Source organism: Carlito syrichta, unplaced genomic scaffold (assembly GCF_000164805.1).
Source record: "Carlito syrichta isolate Samal-C Ts95f unplaced genomic scaffold, Tarsius_syrichta-2.0.1 Scaffold116229, whole genome shotgun sequence".
Lineage (NCBI taxonomy): Eukaryota > Metazoa > Chordata > Mammalia > Primates > Tarsiidae > Carlito > Carlito syrichta.
Genome location: NW_007060325.1, coordinates 952,241 through 976,254, shown reverse-complemented (window position 1 = coordinate 976,254; position 24,014 = coordinate 952,241). Strand labels below are relative to the sequence as shown.

General features: G+C 40.3%; 1 protein-coding gene across 4 annotated transcripts in view; it reads left to right on the top strand.

Moving 5' to 3' along the window:
• The window catches only part of SUSD4 (sushi domain containing 4), a 148,016-nt gene that overhangs the window by 76,700 nt on the left and 47,302 nt on the right, over positions 1-24,014 (top strand). For all 4 annotated transcript variants that reach the window (XM_008074296.1, XM_021706859.1, XM_021706855.1 and 1 more), the window contains one exon: positions 23,494-23,667. In XM_008074296.1, coding sequence (XP_008072487.1) covers positions 23,494-23,667 — 174 coding nt within the window. The remainder of the gene's footprint in view (positions 1-23,493; positions 23,668-24,014) is intronic.

Genomic DNA, 24,014 nt, shown 5'->3' with positions numbered 1-24,014 from the left:
GGGAAAGAGGGGTCAAGCAGAAGACAGAAGGATTATTTAAACTGCATATTTAATGTAGCCCCAAAAGCACTACATCTGTAAGCCAAGCCCATCCTTGGGATGGTGTTCATCCTATGAGAACAGACACCTACCAGGATAGCCATGGGCTCTTGCTTAAAACCTTGGGAACAACCTGCAGGACCATACAAAAAGCAAGGCTTCAAGGTGGGATCTATGGCCGTGGAGTAAAAGGAAACTTGGTTTGTCTTTGTGAGGTTTGCCTAACCACCCAAAGAATGACCTAATCTGACCTTTCAGTTCTTTTCCAGGGAGAGGTCTCTCGATCTAGGAGGGAGATGTAGGCACAGCTGACATGCGATCGCCATTCTGCATGTGATGCCCAGCCTCAGGCAGTCACTAGATGTTGCTATTTATTGCCTGCATGTCTGAGCAGGCAGTTCTCATCCACAAGGAACAACAAAGAGGCCCAACAGAAGCTGCATGTTCCTTGCCTGTCTTCTTTCGTGTACATGGGGTGGGTGGAGCCCGTTGCCTCTGTCCTCACCTGACGCTGTCACAGGCTTTAGGCAGGGGGTCCAGTTGAGATGTGCATCCCCTAGGTGGGCCTTTGCTCGTGAGTATTCATACTGAACTCCTTCAGGAGCTGCTGATTCCACCCCCCACCCCCGGCCTTTTACTACTGTTACTGAGGTTTGGGTTTCAAGCGCCCTTAACTCCAGCTATTTTTAATCATTTGCACACAAAGGAAGCACATGGGCATTCTTTCCTCCTCCCATACTTCTGATTGACGTGGTACACACTTTATAATTGCTTTGGCTGCAATTAACATGCTCAGTGCATAACATGGTCAATGCAGTTGAGTCTGAGTTCTCTATAGGGCATTGTGAATTGAGTTGCCGACCCCACGTCATGAACTTTGGGGGTGCTGACAAAGGTAGACAGGAATGCAGAGAGGCAGCAGTTGAATGAGAAGGAGGAACATTCATGGACATCAGTTCATGACAGGCAAAGCCTCCTTTGGCATTCCTGCACCCTTCCCACCCCAACACTTACACCTGTTCCTGGTCTGCATGTCGCCTTTGTTTCCCCTTCCCCAATAAGACTGCAGTGTTTTAAAGGAATTTCTAGCATATGGATCAGGTGGCTGTGCTTTATTTATTTTATTTTTAAATTGACAAATAATTTACATATTTATGGGGAACATATTACATATAATGTATAATGATCAGATCAGGGTGATTAGCATTTCACCACCTCAAACATCATTTCTTTGTGTTGGAAACATTCATTATCCTCCTAGCTATTTGAAATGATACCCTCTGTATATTCTTGTTAACTATAGTCATCCTACAGTGCTATAAAACACTAGAACTTATCCTCCTGTCTGGCTATAATTTTGTATCCTTTAACAAATCTCTCCCTGTCCTTCCCTTCTCTGCCTCTGGTTCCCTCTGTTCTACTTTTCACTTCTATACATCAACTATTTTTTAGCTTCCACTTGTGAGCGAGAACATGTGGTGTTTAACTTTCAGTTCCCGTCTTATTTTACATAACGTAATGTCCTCCAATTTCATCCATGTTGCCATTCATTCTTTTTTGTGACTGGCTAGTATTTCATAGGGTATGTATACCAAATTTTCTTCCTCCTTTCATCTGTTCTTGGACATCTAGATTGATGCCATGTCTTAGCTATTGTGAATAGTGTTGCAGTAAACATGAGGGCCTGTGCTTTACATGCATTATCTTCTTTAATTACTACAGTAACCTACAAAGTAGGTTCTGTTGCCTTATTTTACAGATTAAAAAGTGGAGGGTCAGAGAGGCTGAATTTCCCAGGGTCTCATGGGTGGTGACAGAGTTGAGATTCAAATACAAGTTTGTGCTTTTCAGTATGGTCGTATCACCTGACCAAAGTTAATTTTTCCCAGGAGAGTAGAAGAGGAGGGACATAGGTGACACATATTCTAATGGCCCCAGGCCCATACCCTGTGGGAGAGGGATCTTGCTGCCAACACACTTCATGAGAACCTGTTCATGTGAGCACTGGTTCTTAAAGTCTGTGCCACCAAAACTACCTGCATTAGAACTTGTTAAAAATACATATTCAGACCTCCTGCATTCAAATGTTAAGGGGGAACCAAGGAATTTGCATTTTTAAAGAATCACCCAGCTGATTCTTACAAATAAACATTGGAAACCCACTTATTCAATGACACAACCTGATATAGCTCTGCAAAGGGGAAGAGAACATAATTTTCCTTAGTGTTCAACAAGGATATTTGGAGATCATTAGTTCTTAGAATCAGAGAATATCAGTATTGTCATTTTTACAAACAAGAGTTTAGGTGACATACCCAAGTTACACAGTGAGTCAGCTGGGAATTGGGCCAGCTTGCTGACTCCTCATCCAGCGCTCTTTCTATGTCCTGGTGGTATGCATCCCAGGCTGCATGTCAGAGTCACCTGGGGAACTTTAAGAAATGAAAGTGCCTGTGACCCACTCACACAGACTCTATTTTAGTTGGTCTGGGCTTGGAAGCCTAGACATGGAGGCAGACTCAGTGTGCAATCAGGGACCCCTTCCAATGGCACTTTTGGTCTCGATTTCCCTCATTGCCTAGTTGCTGGTAGAGGTGGCATAGAGCACAGGAGGAGAGCAGGACCTGCAATGTCTCTCACTTGCTATGTCTCCATGCTGAACCCTTCTTCATTCCAGTTCTTTGTAGAAAGCAAAACAGGAGAAAAAAAAAAATCATTCATTCATCAAGAATTATTTTTAAGTACTTGCTAAAATATTTTGGCTCCCATAGACTGGACCAGGATTGCTATAAAAGATGAATAATTTGATGTTAAGAAGGTTCTTTGAGCTTCCTGAGGAAAAAGTGCAATGTGAGTTTAAGTATTATTATAACATGATACATTTTTAATTAAAAGATTCAGCTTGACTCATAAACTGAAGCTGGCAGTAAAATTGGCAAGTAACTCCTTTATTCACTGAAACTGTGGGGTGCAGACATTTTTCAAAGGCAGGTAGTTGTACTCCTGTTTTACAGTTACTCATATATTAAGGTGAGTTGTCTCCCCGCTCCAGAGGCTTCACCAAAACAGATGAATGCTTTAAAAATATTTTATTTGGGATTCTTTTCTTCTCACGTGCATTCTCTATCATCTAAAATTTCTTTCTTGTTGCCTTAGATATGGATGATCAGAAACCACAGCCTAGACCCACAGGGGCAAGTATTTGCATGCCTTCCCCTAAGACATTCTCTCCTCATTTTCCATCGTCTAAGGAGGGAAGGAGCAGAGGGGTGCCTCTACCTGTCCCTGGGTTCACAGTCATTTCTTATTTATGCTGCTGCTAACAGAAGTCACTGCTCTCCTGAACTCCCTCCCTTGTGGCTTCCATGTGAGATTCATTTTTGTTTGTAAAAAAAATTTCTTCAACTTCAATGTGGTCATGACTTGAAAGAAAAAAATCCCGAGGAAACAAGGTCAGGTCAGACTGAGGTAGATCTAGCCAAGAGAAGTGACAGAAATGATCAGTTATCATCATTGCAAGATGACAGCCGGACCACCACAGACAAGGGTTCATGAGCCTGTACAGCTGAGCCCTTGTACGTGTGGAGGGGACATCCAAATCATAGCAGCTGTTATTCCTGAGCTGGCTGCCTCATAGTTTCCCCATCACAGGGACGCTGCCACCTCACCCTTTCTGTACAGGGGCCACGGAGGTAGGGAGTTGCTTGAAGTCCCAGAAGTGTCAGGCAAATGGAAAACAACAACAATATCAGCAGCACAGGCTCAGATCCTTGTCAGATCCTGTAGAAAGGTCACAAAATGATTGTTAGCAACCTTGAATACCAAGCCGACTATGGGGATTCCCCAGAAAGCCGGTTTTTTACAAGCTCACTACTGAAACTACCCAGAATTAGGTTGGCTGCTTATGAAAAATGCAGGCCTGCCCTCACGGGGGTCCTTCCAGATGAAATTCATCTTCTCTCATGCCAGTCTCAAGCAGTTTGGGGCTGGCCACGGCTCCCCAGCCAGCATCTTGTGAGTGCTATTACCGATTCACACCTCCTTGGAATCCCATGCTGGGTCTGCAAGCATGGGAGGCCTCGGCGTGCAGAGCTGCCCCAGCCTGCTCGGATTAGATTCTGTTCTTTATTACATTTGTCTGACACAGCTGGAAGGGATGGGCCGGGGCTTGTTAAATTCTGAGCCAGCCTTTGCGTTTTGATTGCTGTCTTCGGGCTATTCAGTCACCTAGACTGGCCTTGCATATCCCAGGAGCAGTGGTTCTCAGTGTTTGACTTCATGGTAATTGCTTGGGTGGGTTGTGCGGGTGTATGAAAAATGCACATTTCCAAGCCCCACACTCAGAGACTTGTATGTACAAGGAACCTGAATTCAGCAGGTACTTCTAGGTGATTCTCATGTAAGCGGGCCTCAGAGGACTTCTTGAGATGCTTACCGTGGGTGCTCCACAAACAGTGTCAAGACATGGGGTAGAATCTCTGCAGGTCATCAGTCCGTGAGAAGGGCATTGGAAAGCCTCATTTTATTTTTCTTGTGAGCGCACCTCTGTTCACCAAGTGATTTTAATCTACTTCCTTATTGTTGCATGGGAGGACTACTTTCCAGAAGGTGGAAAACGACCTCAAAGTTTCTTTAAAGATAAAAATAATTACAATTGTGTTTATCAAGAGAAAAGCAAAAAAAAAAAAAAAAAAAAAATCAGGTAGATTTGCTTTCCAGGACAAAACTCTGAAACAAACCCAGTTTCTCCAACAGCCTGCATAATCTGCATTAAGAGATCGAATTACCTTCTGAACATTTTCTGGCAAACAATTAAGGTTTTATGCTTTTGAGAATTTCAGTGCCATGTCAATGTATTTAGTCATTCATTCCCCCAAATTCTGTGAAGCACTCTTATGCTTGTGGGACCCAGAGGCTCCAGTTGAGTTGAGAAAGATGGCTACATTTGCAGTGAATTTCCTTGTTCATCTTTCTGAATTAACTTTGCTACTGTTTTAACCTTTTTAAAACTCATGGAATGAAGCACTTATGTAGAAAAGTGCACAAAATGGAACAGTTCAATGAACTATCACAAAGCAACACTAGTGTCACCACTATCCAGGAGAGGAAATGGTCCATTACTCTCATGCCAGAAGCCCCCTCTGATCACTGCCTTCTTCCCCACCTCAGTGGTATCCCTCCCTCCCTCTCAGTGGTATCTCTCCCTCCCTCCCTTCTCCCCTCACCCTCCCTCCCTCCCTCTCTCTCTCTCCCTTTCTCTCTCTCTCTCTCTGTCTGTCTCTCTCTCAAAAGTTTTAGATTCAGGGGTACATGTGCAGGTTTGTTACATGAGAATATTGCGTCATGAGGTTTGGGCTTCTGTTGAATCTGTCACCCAGTGAACATAGTTTCTCAATCCATGACCCCTTCCTTCCCTGCTTCCTTTTGGAGTTCCCAGTGTCTACTGTTCCCATCCTCATGTCCTTGTGTACCCATTGTTTAGCCTCCACTTATAAGTGAAGAACATGCAGTATTTAGTTTCCTTCACTTAGGGAACTGATTTCCTGAGCTGTAGTGATCGTTTCCTATGGTAATCACTTAGTTCAGAAGCTTGTGTTCCTAAACGTAATACTATCTCAAGTTCATTTGTGTTTGCCTTATTTTTAAGTTTATACTTGGAATACTTTTTAAGTTTATACGTGGAATGGTAAAATTAAGGGTTATTTTATATCTGACTTTTTTTTTTTTTTGCTTTATGTTTATGAAATCCATGCATATTATTGCATGTAGTGTAGTTTGATCATTTTCATGGCTGCATAGTGGTCTATTATATGACTATATCATAAATTGAACATTCTGATGTTAATGGAAATTTGGTTTTTTTCCAATTGCCTTTCATTACAAATAGTGCTGCTATGCATGTACATGTTTAGATATTCCTCTTGGAGATTCTATCACATCTCTGTTGGTTATTCACCTGAGTGGAGTTGCTGAGGCATGGTATATACATATTTTCCTCATTAATAGGTACTGCCTTTTTTCCAAGTGATTGGTACCGATTTACACTCCCACCAGCAGGAGACTTGTTCAATCTTTTAGCCGTCTGGTAGCTTTATAGTGGGAGCTCCTGGGGTTTTTTGTTTGTTTGCTTGTTTGTTTTTGAGTTGGAGTCTCACTCTGTCGCCCAGACTGGAGTGCAGTGGTACACTCCTGGCCACCTCAGCCTCAACCTGCTGGGCTCTGACCATCTTTCCACCTCAGCCTTCCAAGTAGCTGGAACTACAGGTGTGCCCTACCACACCCAGCTAATTTATGATTTATTGTAGAGACAAGGTCTCACCAGGTTGCCCGGGTGGGTCTTGAACCCATGGGCTCAGGCAATCCATTTGCCTCGGCCTCCCAAAGTGCTGGGATTACAGGCTGAGCCACCGAGACAGACCAGTAGCTCCTCCCGGTTTTAATGTGCATTGCCTTGGTAAATAATGAGGTTGAGCACGTGTGTGTGTGTGTGTGTGTGTGTGTATGCGCACGCGCACGCACATGTTTTGGCCAGCTTGTTATTCTCTCTTGTGAAGTGCCTGTTTAATTAACTTCCCGTGTATCTATTAGCTGTCTTTCTCTTATTGATTTTTAGGAGTTTTAAAAATACATATACTAGATACAAATCCTTTGTTGGTGATAGGTGCTGCAAAAATCTTCTGTTCAGCTGCTTATGTTTTTACTCTCATCTTCATTGTCTTTTCATAAACAGAAGATTTCTATTTTAATGTAGTCAAATGTATCAATATTGTTCTTTTTTCCCTTTATTTCAATAGTTTTAGAAGATACAAATGGTTTTTGGTTACATAGTAGCATTGTATAGTGACAAAGAAGTCTGGGTTTTAAGTGCATCTACCACCCCCATCTGTGTACATTGTACCCCATAGGGTGATGTTTTGTCCCTCCAACCCGTCTCACCTCCCCCTTCTGAGTTTCCAGTGTCCATTATTACATTCTCTATGCCTTTGTGTATCCTTAGTTTAGCCTCCACTTATAACTGATAACATGTGGTGTTTGTTTTTCTGTTCCTGAGTTACTGTTGTTCTCCAATTCCATCCAAGTTGCTGCAAAAGACACTAATTCTTTTTGATAGCTGAGTAGTATTCTGTAGTATATATATACCACATTTTCATTATCCACTTGATGGGCATTTAGGTTGATTCCAGATCTTTGCAATTGTGAATTGTGCTGCAATAAACATGTGGGTGCTGGTGTCTTTTTTATATATTGATCTCTGTTCCTTTGGGTAGATACATAATGGTATAATTGCTGGATAAGGTGGTAGATCTACTTCTACTTTTTTGAGAAATCTCCATATCAATTTCCATCGAGGTTGTACTAATTACCAATCCCACCAACAGTGTATAAGTATTCCCTTTTCTCCACATCCATGCCAGCATCTATTGTTTGTTTGTTTGTTTTAATTTTTTTTAAATGGCCATTCTGACTGGTGTAAGATAGTATCTCATTGTAGTTTTAATTTGCATTTCCCTGATGATGATTGATGTTGAGCATTTTTTCATATGTTTGTCGGCCACTTGTATATCTTCTTTTGAGACATGTCCTTTCATGCCATTTGCCCACTTTTTAATGGGATTATTTGCTGTTTTTCTTGCCAATTTCTTTGAGTTCTTTGTAGATTCTGGATACACTTTATTTTTTTCTCTTGCTTGATTATTCTGGCTAGTACTTTCAGTACTATGTTGAATAGAAGTGGTGAAAGTGGGCACCCTTGCCTTGTTCTAGTTCTGTGAGGGAATATGTTCAACTTTTCACCACTTAGGATGATATTGGCTGTGGGATTTTCATATATGGCTTTTATTATTTTGAGAAATGTTCCCACTATTCCTATTTTACTAAGGGTTTTTTAAAATATTAAAGTGTTGCTGGATTTTATCACATGCTTTTTCTGTGTCTATTGAAATGACTGTATGATTTTTGTTTTTAATTCTGTTTACATAGTGGATCACATTTATTGACTCGCCTATGTTAAACCACGCTGGCATCCCTGAGATAAAACCCACTTAGTCATAGTGTTTTTTGAGGTTTTTTAAAATGTGGTATTGAATTTCATTTGCTAATATTTTGTTGAGGATTTTGCATCTATATTCATAAGGGATATTGAACTGTAGTTTTATTTTTTTGCTGTGTCTTTTCCTGGCTTTAGTATCAGAGTGATACTGGTTTTGTAGGTTGAGTTAGGGAGAATTCTCTTATCTTCTATCTTATGGAATACCTTCAGTAAAATTGGTGCCAATTCTTGTTTGAAAGTCTGGCAGAATTTGGGTGTGAGTTCATCGGGTCCTGAACTTTTGTTGTCGTTGTTGTTAAGAGACTTTTAATTACTAATTCATTCTTGCTACTCATTATTGGCTCATTCAGGGTTTCTATTTATTCCTGATGCAAGGTTGAGGGGGGTGTATGTTTTAAAGAATTTATCCATTTCCTTTAGATTGTCTAGTTTGTTTGCATAGAGGTGTTCATAATAGTCTTGGATGATCTTTTCAATTTTTTTTTTAATTTTAAAGATGTGGGGTACAATTCAGGGTTAGGCATACAAATGTTCATTATGCAGGTACCCTTGTTGATGAGGTGTGCTCCCTGCTCTACCAGTAGATTCCCACAACTGCCAATCTCACCTCCTCACCCATCCCCTGGCAGTTTCCCACTATTGCCAACCCTTTTCTTATAGTATTACAATAATTGTTCAAGGTCCACTTATGAGTGAGAACATGTGATACTCAGTTCTTTGTTTCTGTGATAGATCACTCAGTATTATAGGCTCTAAGTCCTTGCAGGTTGCTGTGAAGTTCGTGATTTTGTCCTTCTTCATGGCTGTGTAATATTCCATCGTATACATGTACCACATTTTTTCTACACAGTTCTCTTTTGATGGGCAGCATAGTTGGTTCCATGTTCTTTTTGTGAGCAATACTGCAATAAACATACATGTGCAGGCATCTTTTTCATAGAGTGATTTGAGTCCTTCTGGTATATTCCCTGTGGGGGAATCGCAGGGTCATTTGGAAGGTTGATTTTTAGATGTTTTAGGAATTGCCACACTGTTTTCCACAGAGGTTGTACTAGTTTACACTCTCACCAACAGCGTAGAAGTGTTCCGTTTTCACCACATCCTCTTCAGCATCCATTGTTTTTTGAGTTGTTGATCATGGCTATGTGAAAGGGGGCTTAAAAAACATCTACAGTGTCAAAAATTAAACTAAACATGTTCTCAGCCTTTGCACAGTTTAAAAAAAAAAAGTTCCCTGCCTGGAATCTGGCAACAGCACTTGCTGGCTAGGTTAAACTGTTTAACAGCTTTTTTTTCGCTTCTGTGAACCACGCTTACATTGCTTGAAAGGTACCTAGGCCTCCAGGATGTTGCGGTTTAGCCCACTTGGAAAGTCCCAATGTGGTTTAACCTTTCTTAAGCAAGCCCCTACAGCTAATGAGCCCCCTTGCTGTGAGACTGTCATGTCCAACAGGCAAGTGGCTGCAGGCCCAGCTCTGGGCTAATAAAAGCTCTCCTTTTTATAACTTGTACTTTTGGTATTGGTGTCTGTGAATTAAATGCTTGGTCCCTATTTCAGCTATCCTGACTAGAGTTAGGTGTTATCTCAGTGTGGTTTTAATTTGCATTTCTTTGATGACTAGTGATGCTGAGCGTTTTTGCATGTATCTGTTGGCTGCTTGTATGTCTTCTTTTGAGAAGTGTCTATTCATATCTTTTGCCCACTTTGTAATGGGGCTGTTTGCTTTTTTCTTTTCAGTATGTTTGAGTTCCTTGTAAATCCTAGATGTTAGGCCTTTATCAAACACACAATTGGCAAATATTTTTCCCAGTCTGTGTACTATCTCTGTACTGTCTTAATGATTTCTTTGGCTTTGTAGAAGCTTTTCGGTTTGATGAGGTCCCACTTGTCTATCTTATCTCTTATGACCTGGGCACTTGGGTTTTTGATCAGGAATTGGTTGCCCGTTCCCATTTCCATACGGGCGTCTCCTGCATTTTCTAAAGTTCTTATAGTTTGAGGTTTTATGTTTATGTCTTTGATCCATTTAGAGTTGATTTTTGTGTATGGTGATAGGTAAGGGTCTTGTTTTAATCTTCTGTATGTGGTCAGCCAGTTTTCCCAGCACCATTTACTGAATAGGTTCTCCTCTCCCAGTGGTTGGTGGCAGAGGCTTTGTCAAAGATGAGTTGATTGAGAAATTGAGGTTTTGCTTCTGGAATCTCTACCCTATTTGGATGATCTTTTGAATGTCCATTATATCATTTGTAATGTCTCCATTGTCATTTTTGATTGAGCTATTTTGAATCTTCTCTCTTTGTTTCTTTATTAATCTAGTTGGTGGGCTATTAATTTTGTTTATCGTTTTGAAGAACAAACTTTTTGTTTCAATGATCCTTTCTTTTGTTTGTTTGGTTGGTTGTTTCTATTTCATTTAGTTCTGCTCTAATCTTTGTTATTTCTTATGCTAGCTTTGAGTTTAGTTTGTTTGTGTTTTCCTAGTTCCATGAGTTGTGACATTAGGTTGCTGATATACAGTCTTCAGTCTAATTGATGTAGGACTTAAGTGTTATAAATTTTCCTCTGAGCACAACTTTGGCTGTATCCTAGAGGTTTTGATAACTTCTTTCATTGGTGTCATTCATTTCAAATTATTTTAAAATTTCCATTTTACTTTCATTGTTGACCCAAGGATTACTCAGGAGCAGATTGTTTAATTTTCATGTTTTTGTTTGATTTTGTGAGTTCTTCTTGTAGTTAATTTCTAGTTTTATTCCTGTGGTCTGAAAAGGTGCTTGATATGATTTTGATTTTTTTTTAATTTATTGAGACTTTATTTGTGGCCTATTATATGGTTTATCTTGGAGAATGTTTTATATGCTGAAGATAAAAATGTGTATTCTGTGATTTTGAAGTGGAATGTTCTGTAAATGTCTGTTAGTTCCATTAGTTCTAGATTAATTACAATGTTTCTTTGCTGATTTTCTGCCTTGATGATCTGTCTATTGCTATCAATAGAGTGTTGAAGTCTCCCCCTGTTATTGTATTGCTGTCTAATTCTTTTTTTAGGTCTAGTAGGATTTGTTTTATATATCTGGGAGCTCTGGCATTAGGTGCATACATATTTAAAATTGTTATGTCTTCTTGTTGGATTGATTCCTTTATGTTTTATAATAACCATCTTTTTTCCTATTGTTAATCTAAAGTCTGTTTTATCTGATATGAGAATGGCTACTTGCTTGATTTTGGTTTCCGTTTTCATGGAATTTTTTCCCCCACCCCTTTTCCTTGAGTAGATAGGAGTCTCTGTGTGTTAAGTGGGTCTCTTGAAGGCAGCAGATATTTGGTTGTGTTTTCTTATCCGTTCTGCCAGTCTATATCTTTTCAGTGGGGCATTGAGACCATTTACATCCAGAGTTAATAATGATATGTAAGGTACTATTCCATCCATCATCTGGTTGCTCTGTTCATTATAATTTTTTCTTTATGAAAATGCCTTCTCATTAAATTATGAACTTCTAACTCAGTATTTAAGAGACTAATAAACAACTTTGTAAGTAGTAGATACTCAACAATGCTGTATAAATAAAATAATAGGGCAACCCCTTCAGGTCCCCTCCCACTGTGGGAGCTTTCCTGTCCTCTCAATAAATCCTGCTTTAAAAAAAAAAAAGCCTGGTGCGATGGCTCAAGTGTAATCCCAACACTCTGGGAGGCAGAGGAAAGAGACCAGCCTGAGCAACAGGATGAGACCTTGTCTCTATAATAAATAAATAAATAAATTAGCTGGACATGGTGGCACTTGCCTGTGGTTCCAGCTACTCAGAAGGCTGAGGCGGAAGGATCACCTGAACCCAGTAGGTTGAAGCTGCGGTGGACCTGAGCATGCCATTGCACTCCAGCCTGGGTGACAGAGTGAGTCTTTGACTCAAAAAAATAAAAATAATTAGTGTATATACTGATACATTGTTAATAATCATATGATAGTGCTTTTTTGGTTTTGTTTAAAAAACATTTTCCTACTCTGAAAGGCATTCTTAGAACATAACTATTTTGACTTTCACACTTAGATCTGTAATTCACCTGGGCTTGATTTGTGTTTATGATATAACCTAGCACCATTTATTAGGAAGTCTGTTTTCTCCTATGGCTCCACAATCATTAGATGGATGTCCTGTTTTAGGACTCTGTCCCATTGGTCTGTTTGTCTTTGCATCAATGCTATAGTATTTTAATTGCTGTAACTTAATTTTTTTTTCTTTTTTTGAGTTGAAATTTCACTCAGTCGGCCAGACTGGAGTGCAGTGGCCACTCCCGGCCACCGTAGCCTTGACCTGCTGGGCTCCGGCGATCCTTCCCCCTTAGCCTTCCGAGTAGCTGGAACTACAGGCATGCGCTACCACGCCGGCTGATTTTTGATTTATTGTAGAGATGAGGTCTCGCCAAGTTGCCCGGGCAGGTCTCGAACCCATGGGCTCAGGTAATCCACTCACCTCAGCCTCCCAAAGGCACGGGATTACAGGCTGAGCCACCGAGCCCGGCTACTGTAATTTTATAATTAGACTTAAATCTGGTGGAGCAAGTTTTCTTCAAGACTGTCTTGGTTCTTCTTGGCCTTTTGCATTTTCATATAAATTTTAGAATTGGCATGTCAATGGTGAAACAAGTTTGAATTTTTAATATACTTATATTGAATTTGTAGCTAAGTTTTGGGGAAAATTTTACAAAATAAAATTTTTCAATGGAAGAACATGAAATGTTTCCCCATTTATTTAAATCTTTTGCAATTTTTCTCAATAGTGTTTCATAATTTTCGGTATAGAGGTCTTACATAACTTTTGTTAGATTTATGCCTAGGAATTCACATTTTATTTTATTGATGATAAATATTTTTAATTTTTAATTGATATGTAGAAATTTATACATGCTAGACTTATTCATTTTACCATTTATCTGTGTAAATTCTCTTGGGTTTTACCACATACATAATCATACCATGTGTGAGTAATACTACTTTATTTTCTTTCTGATCCCAGTACCTTGTGTTTCTTTTTATTGCATTTCCGCTTTGGTTAGGAATTTCAGTACAATGCTAAATGCAAGAGGAAACAGGGAACATCATTGCCTTGTTTCCCATATCACATGCAATGCCTTTAATATTTTTTCTATAGGTTTTAAAAAAATACATCCTTTATTATAGCAAGCATGTTTCATTTAATTCCTAAATTGTTGAGTTTTTTTCTTTTTAATATTACAAATGGATATTGAGCTTATCAAATGCTTTTTCATAGCTATTAAGATAAAATTTTCTTTATTCTGTTAATATATTGAATCACATTGTTTCATTGTTTAATGTTAAACCAGAAAAATAAAAAGCAGAAAATAAAATATCATGAAAAAAATGTTAAGCCAACTAGCTTTCTTAAAATAAACCCAACTTACCTGTGATGTATTTTCTTTGTAATTTGTTGTGGATTATGTTTACAAATATTTTTTATGGTTTTTTATATGTTGATAAGATGAATTGGCCTAAATTTTTCCTTTTTTTATAATGTTATTCCCAGATTTTGCAATCAAGGTTATGCTGCACTCATAAAATAAGTTTCTATAGTCCTTCAAAATAGAACTCTGAAAAAATTTGTGTGAGATATACTATTTCTTTCTTAAACATTTGTGGAATTCTTGGCAAAGCCACCTAGGCCTGGAGCTTTCATTCTGGGAAAGTTCTTAGTTTTGAATTCAATTTATTTAATATTTTGTAGGAATATAACTGTTTTTTTGTTTCTACTTATGCCAGTTTTGGTAAATTATACAGTCTTTGTTTTAGGAATTCGATGCCATTAAATTTTCTGATGTATTGGTGAAAGTTGTTTTTTTTTAACATTCTCTATTTTTTACATATAGTATTATAATAACATCCCTTTTTTATTCTTACATAGTTATGTGTGCTCTCCCTCTTTATTTCCTGAACAGTTTCACCAGTGACTTATCAATTTTATTGATTTCAAAGAACCAACTTTTGGTTGTTAATCCTTTCTTATTTATGCTTCTTTTCTAATTCATTAATGCTCACTCTTTCTTTATTATTTATTATTTATTTTCTTGTACTTTCTTTGGGTTTAATTGCCTATCTTTTTTCTGACTTTCTAGAATAATTCTAGATATAGATAATTTTAATTTTGTGTACATTTAATAATAGACCTCAAAATATATAAGGCAAAAATTAATAGAACATTAGGAACAAAAATTCACAATCACACTTATCTCTTAGTAATTTATAGAACAAGCAAGAAAAATAAGAAAAAGAAGTAAGGAGCTAGAAAACTTGAACATTATGGTTAGCAACCTTGCAAGATATATATTCTTGATTTTTACATATTTCTCTTTTTCTAATATGTGTATTTTATCCTTGGAGGGAAATTTATAGCTATAATCTTATGCATAACATGCATTTCAATGTGTAGTATTTTTGGGTTTTAGATCAAAATATTTTCTGTCTTTACTGTTATTTATTTCTGGACCTGTGGATTATTTAGATATTACTCAGTTTCCAAATATGTGGAGATGTTCCAGTTTGATTCTGGTCAGAAAACATGCTCTATAATTTGTTTTGAAATCCGTTGAGACCCAAGTATGGTCAATTTTTATAAATGTTACGTATATGGTTGGAAATAATTACAGCAGTCTCAGTTCTTCTGAGTGATCAACTAAGGATCCACAAACAATTACTGTTCAAGTGTTAAGTATAAATATAAGTGCTTTAAATACACAGAGATACTAATTGCCTTTGCCAACCACAAATAAATAAAATGTTTTAATCTATAGGTCAGAGAAAGACACTAAGAAGCTTGCTTAATATAGTTATTTTACTTTGACGACCTTTCCCTGTGGCTTTTTCTCTGTGGTTTTTAAGACTAACTACCAAAGCAAAACTACCTCACGTAATGGTGCCTGTTTTTCTATGAAGGACCCTCTCTTTCTGGTTGCTTCCTTCCTGAACAGCATCAACTCTCTCCCCTCCTTTTCTCTGCCTGATGTTGATTGTTTATGATGACATTAGTTGCCTCAGTTGATTCCCTTCAGCTTCTTAAGCCCAATCCTGAGTAAATGGTGATGGTCCGGACAATGGTCTCTGAGTTTTGTTGGAATGGCAGTTCTTTAGAACAGCAGAATGATGTAAGAGCACTGATATGGAACAGTACTTTCGAGGGATGCCAATACATATTAAGTGAAAATAGCATTCTTTTCACAAAGCATTCTTTTCTTTGGCACAAAGTTCATGAATCCCCAAGACCACCCTGGCTTTTAACATCAACTGCAAGTTTGAGGATCCCAAGGCCACCCTTAGGTTCAATAACTCACTAGAAGAATTCAGAAAAACTGTTATGCACATGGTTAAGGCTTATTACAATGAAAGGACATAAGTTAAAATCAACCAGAGGGAGAAGTTCATAGGACAGAGTCCAGGAGTCATCATGCATTAGTTTCCAGTTGTCTTCTCCCAGTGGGACTGTGTGGACAACCCCTCTTTGTCCCAGCAACAACAAATGACAGTACATATGTAGTACCTGTACTGACAACCAGAGAAATTCACTGAGCTTTGGTGTCCAGAGTTTTTACTGAGACTTGGTCATGTAGACATGGTTGACCACTATGTGGCTCCTGTCCCTTTAGAGGTTGAGCTGATACTGCACGGCCCAAGGCCCCCAGCCTAAATCACTTTGTTAGCATAGATTATCTGGCATGACCAGGACCCCTGCCATAAATCATATTGTTGTCATAGACTACTGAATGTGGCCTAAAGCCTCCAGGTAGACAAAGACACTCATCTCAAGCAGGACATTCCAAGGGCTAGAGGTTACCTCTTGAGAACGAGAGCAAATGCCAGATCTCTTCTTGGGAAAGGTGTACATATGGTAAACCTTTCAGGGATATATAGGTGGGGAACACAAAAAACCCAGAATTTATTTATTAAAAATTGCATATTTATGCTTATGTGTTTAATCTTCAAAGTACTCTCCGGTTTGATGCAATACATCTATCAAGATGCTTTTTCCACTCCTCAAAACAGTTTTGAACTTGTCACTTTTGATGCTTTTTTAGTGCTTCTGCCGTTTTTGTTTCACCTATTCCACATTGGCAAAACATTTTCCTTTGAGGATTTTTTTCATCAGGGAAATTTTTAAAAAGTCACTCAAGGCGAATTCAGGTAAATAGGGAAGGTGGGGCATGGGGGTTACGCCATTTTGGGTCAAAAACTACTGAACACGCCGTGCAGTATGGGCAGGTGCACTCATAAATCACCCATCATGAAATGGGCAAATGTGTTGAAAGAATCTCCAAAAAAAATTCACTGAAGCTGGATGCAGCCTTTCACAACACCAGCTGGTACATTGATGCTGATGAGTTCCTTGAATGCTTACTTAGCAGCAGAAGCTAAGGAGGGTTTCTGGTTTTGGGGGGGGGTCCTCCCTCGTAAATCAGATCATCTCATGACCCATGCTTGACAAACTTCATTAGTTCCTCATCATACTTAATAAAACCCCAATTCTGTGTCCTAATCTACAAGGCCCTACAAGATCTAGTCTTTTTGTTCCTTTCTCAGTCACTGTATTCTAAGTATACACATCTTTTGTGTTTTTTGGGACACCAAGCTCTTTCCTGGCCTTTGCACTAGCTATTCTCACTGCTTGAAGTGTTCTTCTTCCAGATCCACACATAATTGGACTCTTCTTGTCATTCAGGTCTCAGCTTAATGAATGTCATTTTCTCAGAGGCCCCTTCCTGTCTACCCAAATTAAATGAGTCCCCTAGTCAGTCCCCATTATACCATCTTGCTATATGTTTATCATGCAGGGAGCATTGCCTATTATTTTCTAGCACCTTTATCTGTTAATGTGTCTGTTAGCAGTCTCCTTCCATGCAGGTACTGTGAGAGTAAGATTCTTGACTTTTTTTTTTCTTTCTGAGTCGGAGTCTCACTCTGTCGCCCAGGCTGGAGTGCACTGGCACACTCACAGCCACCACAGCCTTGACCTGCTGGCTCAGGTGAACCTTCTGCCTCAGCCTTCCAAGTAGTTGGAAACTTCGGTTCACACCACCACACCTGGCTAATTTTTAAAATCTATTTATTGTAAGATTCTTGACTCTTTATCTATCCCCAGTACTTAGCAAAACAGCCTAAAGTAAATGCTCAGGAATTCACTGGATGGATGAATGAAGAGCTGGATGAATAAATAAACTTTGCAAATGCTGGTTTAAACAAAATTAAATAAGATTCTTTACATTAAAACCTTCAGAGCCTTTAATATACTATGTGATTATGAATCTCTGAGTGTATATCATGTATTTAAGCCAGTGGGAGCAGTTTTGTGGCCTTATCAATGTCAAAACTTGTCATGTGTAGGGAATCAGATTTTTTTTTTTTTTTGAGTTGGAGTCTCACTCTGTCGCCCAGTCTGGAGTGCAGTGGCCGCTCCTGGCCACTGCAGCCTCCACCTGCTGGGCTCCGGCGATTCTTCCGCCTCAGCCTTCCGAGTAGCTGGAATTACAGGCGCGCGCTAATTTTTTTTTTATTTATTGTAGAGATGAGGTCTCGCCTGCCCAGGCGGATCTCGAACCCGTGGGCTCAGGCAATCCACTCACCTCAGCCTCCCAAAGGCGTGGGATTACAGGCTGCGCCACCGAGCCCAGCTGGATTTATTTTAACATATAACTGCAGAGAGGGGCTCCCCAAAGCTGAAATTATCTTTTGGAGGGCGGGCCGCTTGTAGTATACTTGGAATTCGTTCCACTGGATCAGTCAACCAAAATTTTTATCTGAAGTTTTTAGAAGTTCACGTCATTGCATAAGAAATGTCGTGAGTTGTGGCAAACAAGTGACTGGTTCTTCCACCATGACAACAGACACACTTTCCCATGCTGTGTTGAGTGTTCAGTAGTTTTTGATCAAAAACAACATGACCCTCATGCCCCACCCTTCCTGTTCACCCTATCTTGCCCTAAGCAACTTTTTTTTTTCCCCCCACATGAAAAAAAAAACCCCCAAGGGAAACATTTTATTGATGTGGAAGAGGTTAAACAAAAATGGCAGAAAAGGCACCAAAATTGGAGAGTTTAAACACTGTTTTGAGCAGTGGAAGGAAGTGTCTTCGTGATGTATTGCATCAAACGGAGAGTACTTAGAAGGTGATTCAAGTTTAAACATGTAAGAATAAATATAAAATCTTTTAATAAATAAAATTCAGTTTTGGGGGTTCTACCTTCATAACTTTTAAAGAAAAGTAAATCCAAATGCATATACAGCGCATATTCTTGAAAATTTCTTTCACTATTACTATTTCTGCTTTGTCCCTTAGGACTCTGCTCTCTGCTAACTAATCTGATAAATTAATTTGTACTTAGGTATAAACATGGAATACTGTCCCTTAGGATCTTTTACCATTTATTTTCTTTGTTCACTGTATTGAATCCCATTGTTATCAGAAGCAGGGTACAAAAATAATGACAGCAGTGGGCAGACAAAAGATAATTTCCATAACGGAAGCCTTTGACATCCCTCAAGTTACAGCTTGAAAGTGTCCATTTATGCCCCGATTTCATAAGTTCTGGTTGTTGACCAGATTCTATATGACAGAATCAGCTATTAGTAATGTTTTCCTATAGTTCCTGACAACAGTATGTTTGAGTTGCCTTTTCACAATTCTTTCTGTTGACTATGAATTTATGCTATAGAAAATTGTGTTATTTCCATTGGAAACTTCAGAATCGATGAAGATTACCCTTTTATTTTCAGACACAAAACAGCCTGGATTATTTTCTCCTATAGAAATAAGGCCCATGTTTATTTATTATCACAGAGCACTCACTGGGGCATATACTTGTTCCAGATGTCCTCTTCTTCCTGTTTCACCCTCCTTCCATTGGAGGTTTAGATGCCAGATACCATGGATAAAAAATTGGAGAGACTCTAGATGATGTTTCTCCTGTCAAGGTTTGGTTTTTTGTTAGAACCGGTCTATGCTCCTTATATCCTTACTCCTAGGGCACAGCCCCTTTGGGCCTCTCCACCTTGGTAGCATTTGAACTATAACTTCCTACTCCCCAGTGGATATGAGGCTCCTCCTATATAGTAAATTGGCCCCTCATCACTCACTGTGGTGACTGTTCTTTGAGCAGAGGACATAATCACTGGAATTCGGGAAGTTGCGAAATCCCTTGGAACCCTGTGTTGTATGCTCTTTGATAATCCCCAACTCCTGCTTGTGGAAACTTGGAGTTCTAATTGGAAGTTCAAAGCAGTCTACATTAGACACTACTATACTGAGAAATCACCCTTGGAAACAAGGCTTGGGTGCTTTTGCTCCTGGCCAACCAGTGTCCATGTGCCCATAATGTCTAAATGGACATTTCTGTACTGGCCACCTCCTGAGTGTACTGGTTAATTCTTGAACAAGTTTTAAGTCAATCATGAAAATAGCTGTCTAGATGTGTAAATTACTGCCACAGGACCCATTTATAACCCAGATTTTACAGACCGATGCCTTGATAAATGTGTTTTTATTTGCTGTGAATAATTTTTGTATAGTGCCATTGAAAGAAACATAATTCACATTTCCCATGAAGAAGAAAGCAGGGCCAGATGCAGTGGCTCATGCCTGTAATCCCAGCACTTTGGGAGACCGAGACAGAAGGATTGTTTTAGCCAGGGGTTCTGGACCAGCCTAGGTAATATAGCAAGATCTCGTCTTTACAAAAAAAATTTAAAAATTAGCCAGGCATAGAGTTGTGCATTGTAGTCTCAGCTATACTGGAGACTGAGGTGGAAAGATTGCCTGAGCCCAAGAGTTTGAGGCTATGATGAACTGTGATCATGCCACTGAACTCTAGCCTGAGTGACAAAGTGAGACAAAAGAAGAAGCAGCAGAAGCAGAAACAGAAGCAGGAGCAGGAGCAGGAGAGGAAGAGAAAGAGGAAGAGGGAGAAGAGGGAGAGAAGGAGAGGGAGAAGGAGAAGGAGAAGAAAGCAGTAAGCAGTAGGGGGGTGCAACAAGTAGTCAGTGATCTTATGACTCCCGTCAGAATTATTCTGGGATTGGGATTGATTCTGGGAAGATTCAGCTACTTTAGCCTGGAAACTGTTGGTTAAACATGAAGATTTAGAAAACCCCTTTCCACACAAACATGAGAGGTAAAATTGAAACCAGAACTCAGTTTTTCAGCCAAGATGCTCTTCACTGAAATCCCTGGGCAAAGAGAAGGCTGATGATAGGTGTCCTCAGGGAAGGCTGAGCCGTGGGGCTATGCTGAAAGCCTGTTAGGCAGGCTCCCAAGGGCTGCATGCTCACAGCATTCAGACAGAGGTTCAGACGGCTGCCTCGGCACTTCTTTGCCAGGTGCGTGTCCAGATTGGGAGCATGGAAGGAATGTCAGAGGCAGTGATCACACAGTCTCTGCTCTCAAGCTAATGGCGGAGACAAAAGCTGGGATAAGGGCAGACCTGAGCCTACAGGCATTTGACTTCAGCTGACCCATACAGGCAGTGAATGGCCACTACTCCTTCACTCCCAGCTGCCAGGCCCTCCTCTAACGGGGAGGCCCCTGCCACCTCAGTCTTTCCCATCATTGACGTCCTGTTTTCTGGAGTTTGTTGTATCAAGAGTCCGCATTGCCCCAGTAATCCCAGCCCCAATCCCCCCTCAAAGCTCTTGGGATGTGCCCTTTTTCAAGTCACCAAAGTTCCCAGCCTCCAGAGTTTGTACCCAGCCAACCACGACTCCTTCTCTTCCCTCCATCCACGTCAAGATTCCCAGGGCTCAGTGCCTCAGAGCAGAGAGTTCAAAGCTGAGAGCGACTTAATAGTCGGGGTTCCTATTAATACTATTTCAGCCATGTTGTGGATTCAGTATGATCTGGAGAATGGATGAGAAACCTACAATCTTTTAAAGCATAGAGACATTTCTATGATTAATGAAGTCTTGCCAGACTGGCTCAGTGGCTCACACCTATAATCCCAGCACTTTGGGAGGTGGAGTTGAGTGGATTGCCTGAGCCCAGGGGTTCAAGAACAGCCTGGGCAGTTTGACAAGACCTCGTCTCTACAATAAATAAAAAAATAGCTGGGTGTGGTGGTGCACACCTGTGGTTCCAGCTACATGGAAGCTGAGGTGGAAGGATTGCCTGAGCCCAGCAGGTAGAGTCTGCAGTGGCTGTGAGTGTGCCACTGCACTCCAGCCTGGGTGACAGAGTGTGACTCCAACTCAGAAAAAAAAAAAAGTGATGTTCTTGGATTTTGCCTTCTTTCAAAAAATTAAGAACCAACATATTTGGAACATAACCCATCTGTAGGTCTTGCTTAGAAGCATATACAAAAGCCGGGCTCGGTGGCTCAGCCTGTAATCCCACGCCTTTGGGAGGCTGAAGTGAGTGGATTGCCTGAGCCCGCAGGTTTGAGACCTGCCTGGGCAGCGAGACCTCATCTCTACAATAATCAAAAAGTCAACCGGGTGTGGTAGCGCATGCCTGTAATTCCGGCTACTCGGAAGGCTGAGGCGGAAGGATCGTCAGAGCCCAGCAAGTCGAGGCTGCGGTGGCCGGGAGCAGCCACTGCACTCCAGTCTGGGCGACAGAGTGAGACTCCGACTCAAAAAGAAAAAAAAAAAAAGAAGCATATACAAGGAGCGATTCCCCCAAACAGAATTTATTTACAAAAAAATTATGTATTTATTCTTACATGTTTAAACTTCAGTCACCCTCAAAGTACTCTCCATTTGATGCAATGCACCGATCGAGAAGCTTTTTTTCGCTACTCAAAACAGTATTTAAACTCATCCATTTTTATGCCTCCTAGTGCTTCTGCTGTTTTTTGTTTCACCTCTTCCACATCAGCAGAATGTTTCATTTTGAAGACTTTTTTCCTCTGGAGAAACAAAGAAAAGCCTCTCGGGGCCGGGATCGGGTTAATAGGGAGGGTGGGACATGGGGGTCAGGCCGGTTTTGGTCAAAAGCTGCTGAACACTCAGTGTGGGGTGGGCAGGTACGCTCACAAATTACCCATTTACTTGTTGAAAGAATCTCCCCCCCAAAATCCACCCATTTACATGTTGAGAGAATCTCCAAAAAAATTTCACTGAAGCCAAACATAGCCTCTCACAACGCTAGCTGGAACGCTGATGTCAGTGAGTTTCTAGGCTACTTACCTAGTGGGAGAAACCTGTACTACAAGGGGCCTGCCCAAAACGTAATTCTGTGTTTTGAGGGTCTCCCCCTTGTATGCACTTAAAACCAGAAACATGAAACAGAGATGTGCCCATAAAAGATGGAGAGAGACACATCATGATTAAGCCCAACTAATCAGATGAGGTTAGTTGGGCAGTGTTTAAGGGTAGAAGGGTGCCAGGTAGCAGGATCCCCACCTGGCAGCAAGTGGTGGAGTGGCCTGGACAGTGAACACACTGCAAAGTGTGTAACCAGATAGTTCTGATTAAATGTCTGGTTAATGCTCAGTGCTTGTCTTTCATTGTGTGTGGGAAGAAATTGTTCCCAAGATTAACTGTACAGTGTGAAGTGTCACAGACAGGAACTAAAGTTCCTTTGTGATTGGATCCCCACATCCTAGATCCCTCTTTCTGAGCCATCCCTTCCGGTTATTTCTGTGAAGCAGGCTCTGGAAGTAGATTCAGCTAGAAATGGGTCATGATAACTTGTTCATTTTGTCTTTTTATCGTTTTACTGCATGGGCTCCTTATTCCTCCACCAGCCTTCTCCTGCCCCCCAGTCTTGTCTCCTTCTCTCATACACATGCGTTCTGCTCCCACTCCACTTCTAGGAGGCACCACAATGACTTGTTCGAGCCTTGGTGAGATTGGCAATAGTATGTGCAGCTCTATTATCTTTTTAAAAAATGGATAAGGTGGATGGGAGATGCTAATGGCAAATGCAACCACAGCTCAACCCCGTGCTGTTCTGCAAAGCTTATTTTCTTATCAGGCTCAGGGATGGGCCCTCAGGCAGAGGTGGCATGACTGGGCAACTGTGGAACCGGCTCGTCAGGCTGCTGTGTGTCATGTATTGTCCACAAACACAGCAAAGTGTGTAACCAGATTGTTCTGGTTAATCCTCAATGCTTGTCTTTCTTCACCTATTTCCAAAATAGTTCCTAAGATCAACTGTATGGTGTAGTGTCACAGGCAGGAACTCAAGTTCCTTTGTGACTGGGTCCCCACGCACTGGGTCCCTCTTCTGAGCCACCCCTTCCTGTTACTCCTTTGTCGTTGGCACCTGAGCCTAGTGACAAATAAGAAGCCACTCATCAGATTACTGTCTAGGTTGAGACCAAGACTGAAAGTAAGAGTTTTTCTTGCGAAGCTGTTAGCCACACTGTTTTTAAATTCCAAAAATAATGTATACCTTTTACAAAATTGCAGAATGTCGTATTCCTCAAATTGAAGATGCTGAGATTCATAACAAGTCATATGGACCCGGAGAAAAGTTAATCATCACTTGTCATGAAGGATTCAAGATCCGTTACCCCGACCTATACAGCATGGTTTCATTATGTCACAGTGATGGAACGTGGGATAACCTGCCCATCTGTCAAGGTATGGAATGGATGCTGTAGTTCTCAGCTGGGCAGTTCTTCTCTCGAATTTTTTTTTGTAGACTGTGTGTATGTTTCTCTAATAGAGCCATAGGGATGATGAGGGTAAAAAACAATGCCATTCACCCCACATGGGCCCAGTTGTATCTTTACTGTAATTGCCAGAGTCCTGTTCTTAGAATCTCCATCATTACTCCTTGTAGTTTACTCAGGTCCATTTTTAAAGTGTAAATAAGAAAAGGTTTTATTCTTCTGCATGTTGGATGTTTCCTTTACTCTAAGACATCAAAAGTAGTTTAAGAATTAGGAGACTTGTAACTGGACTGCAAACACAATGATGAACTATTG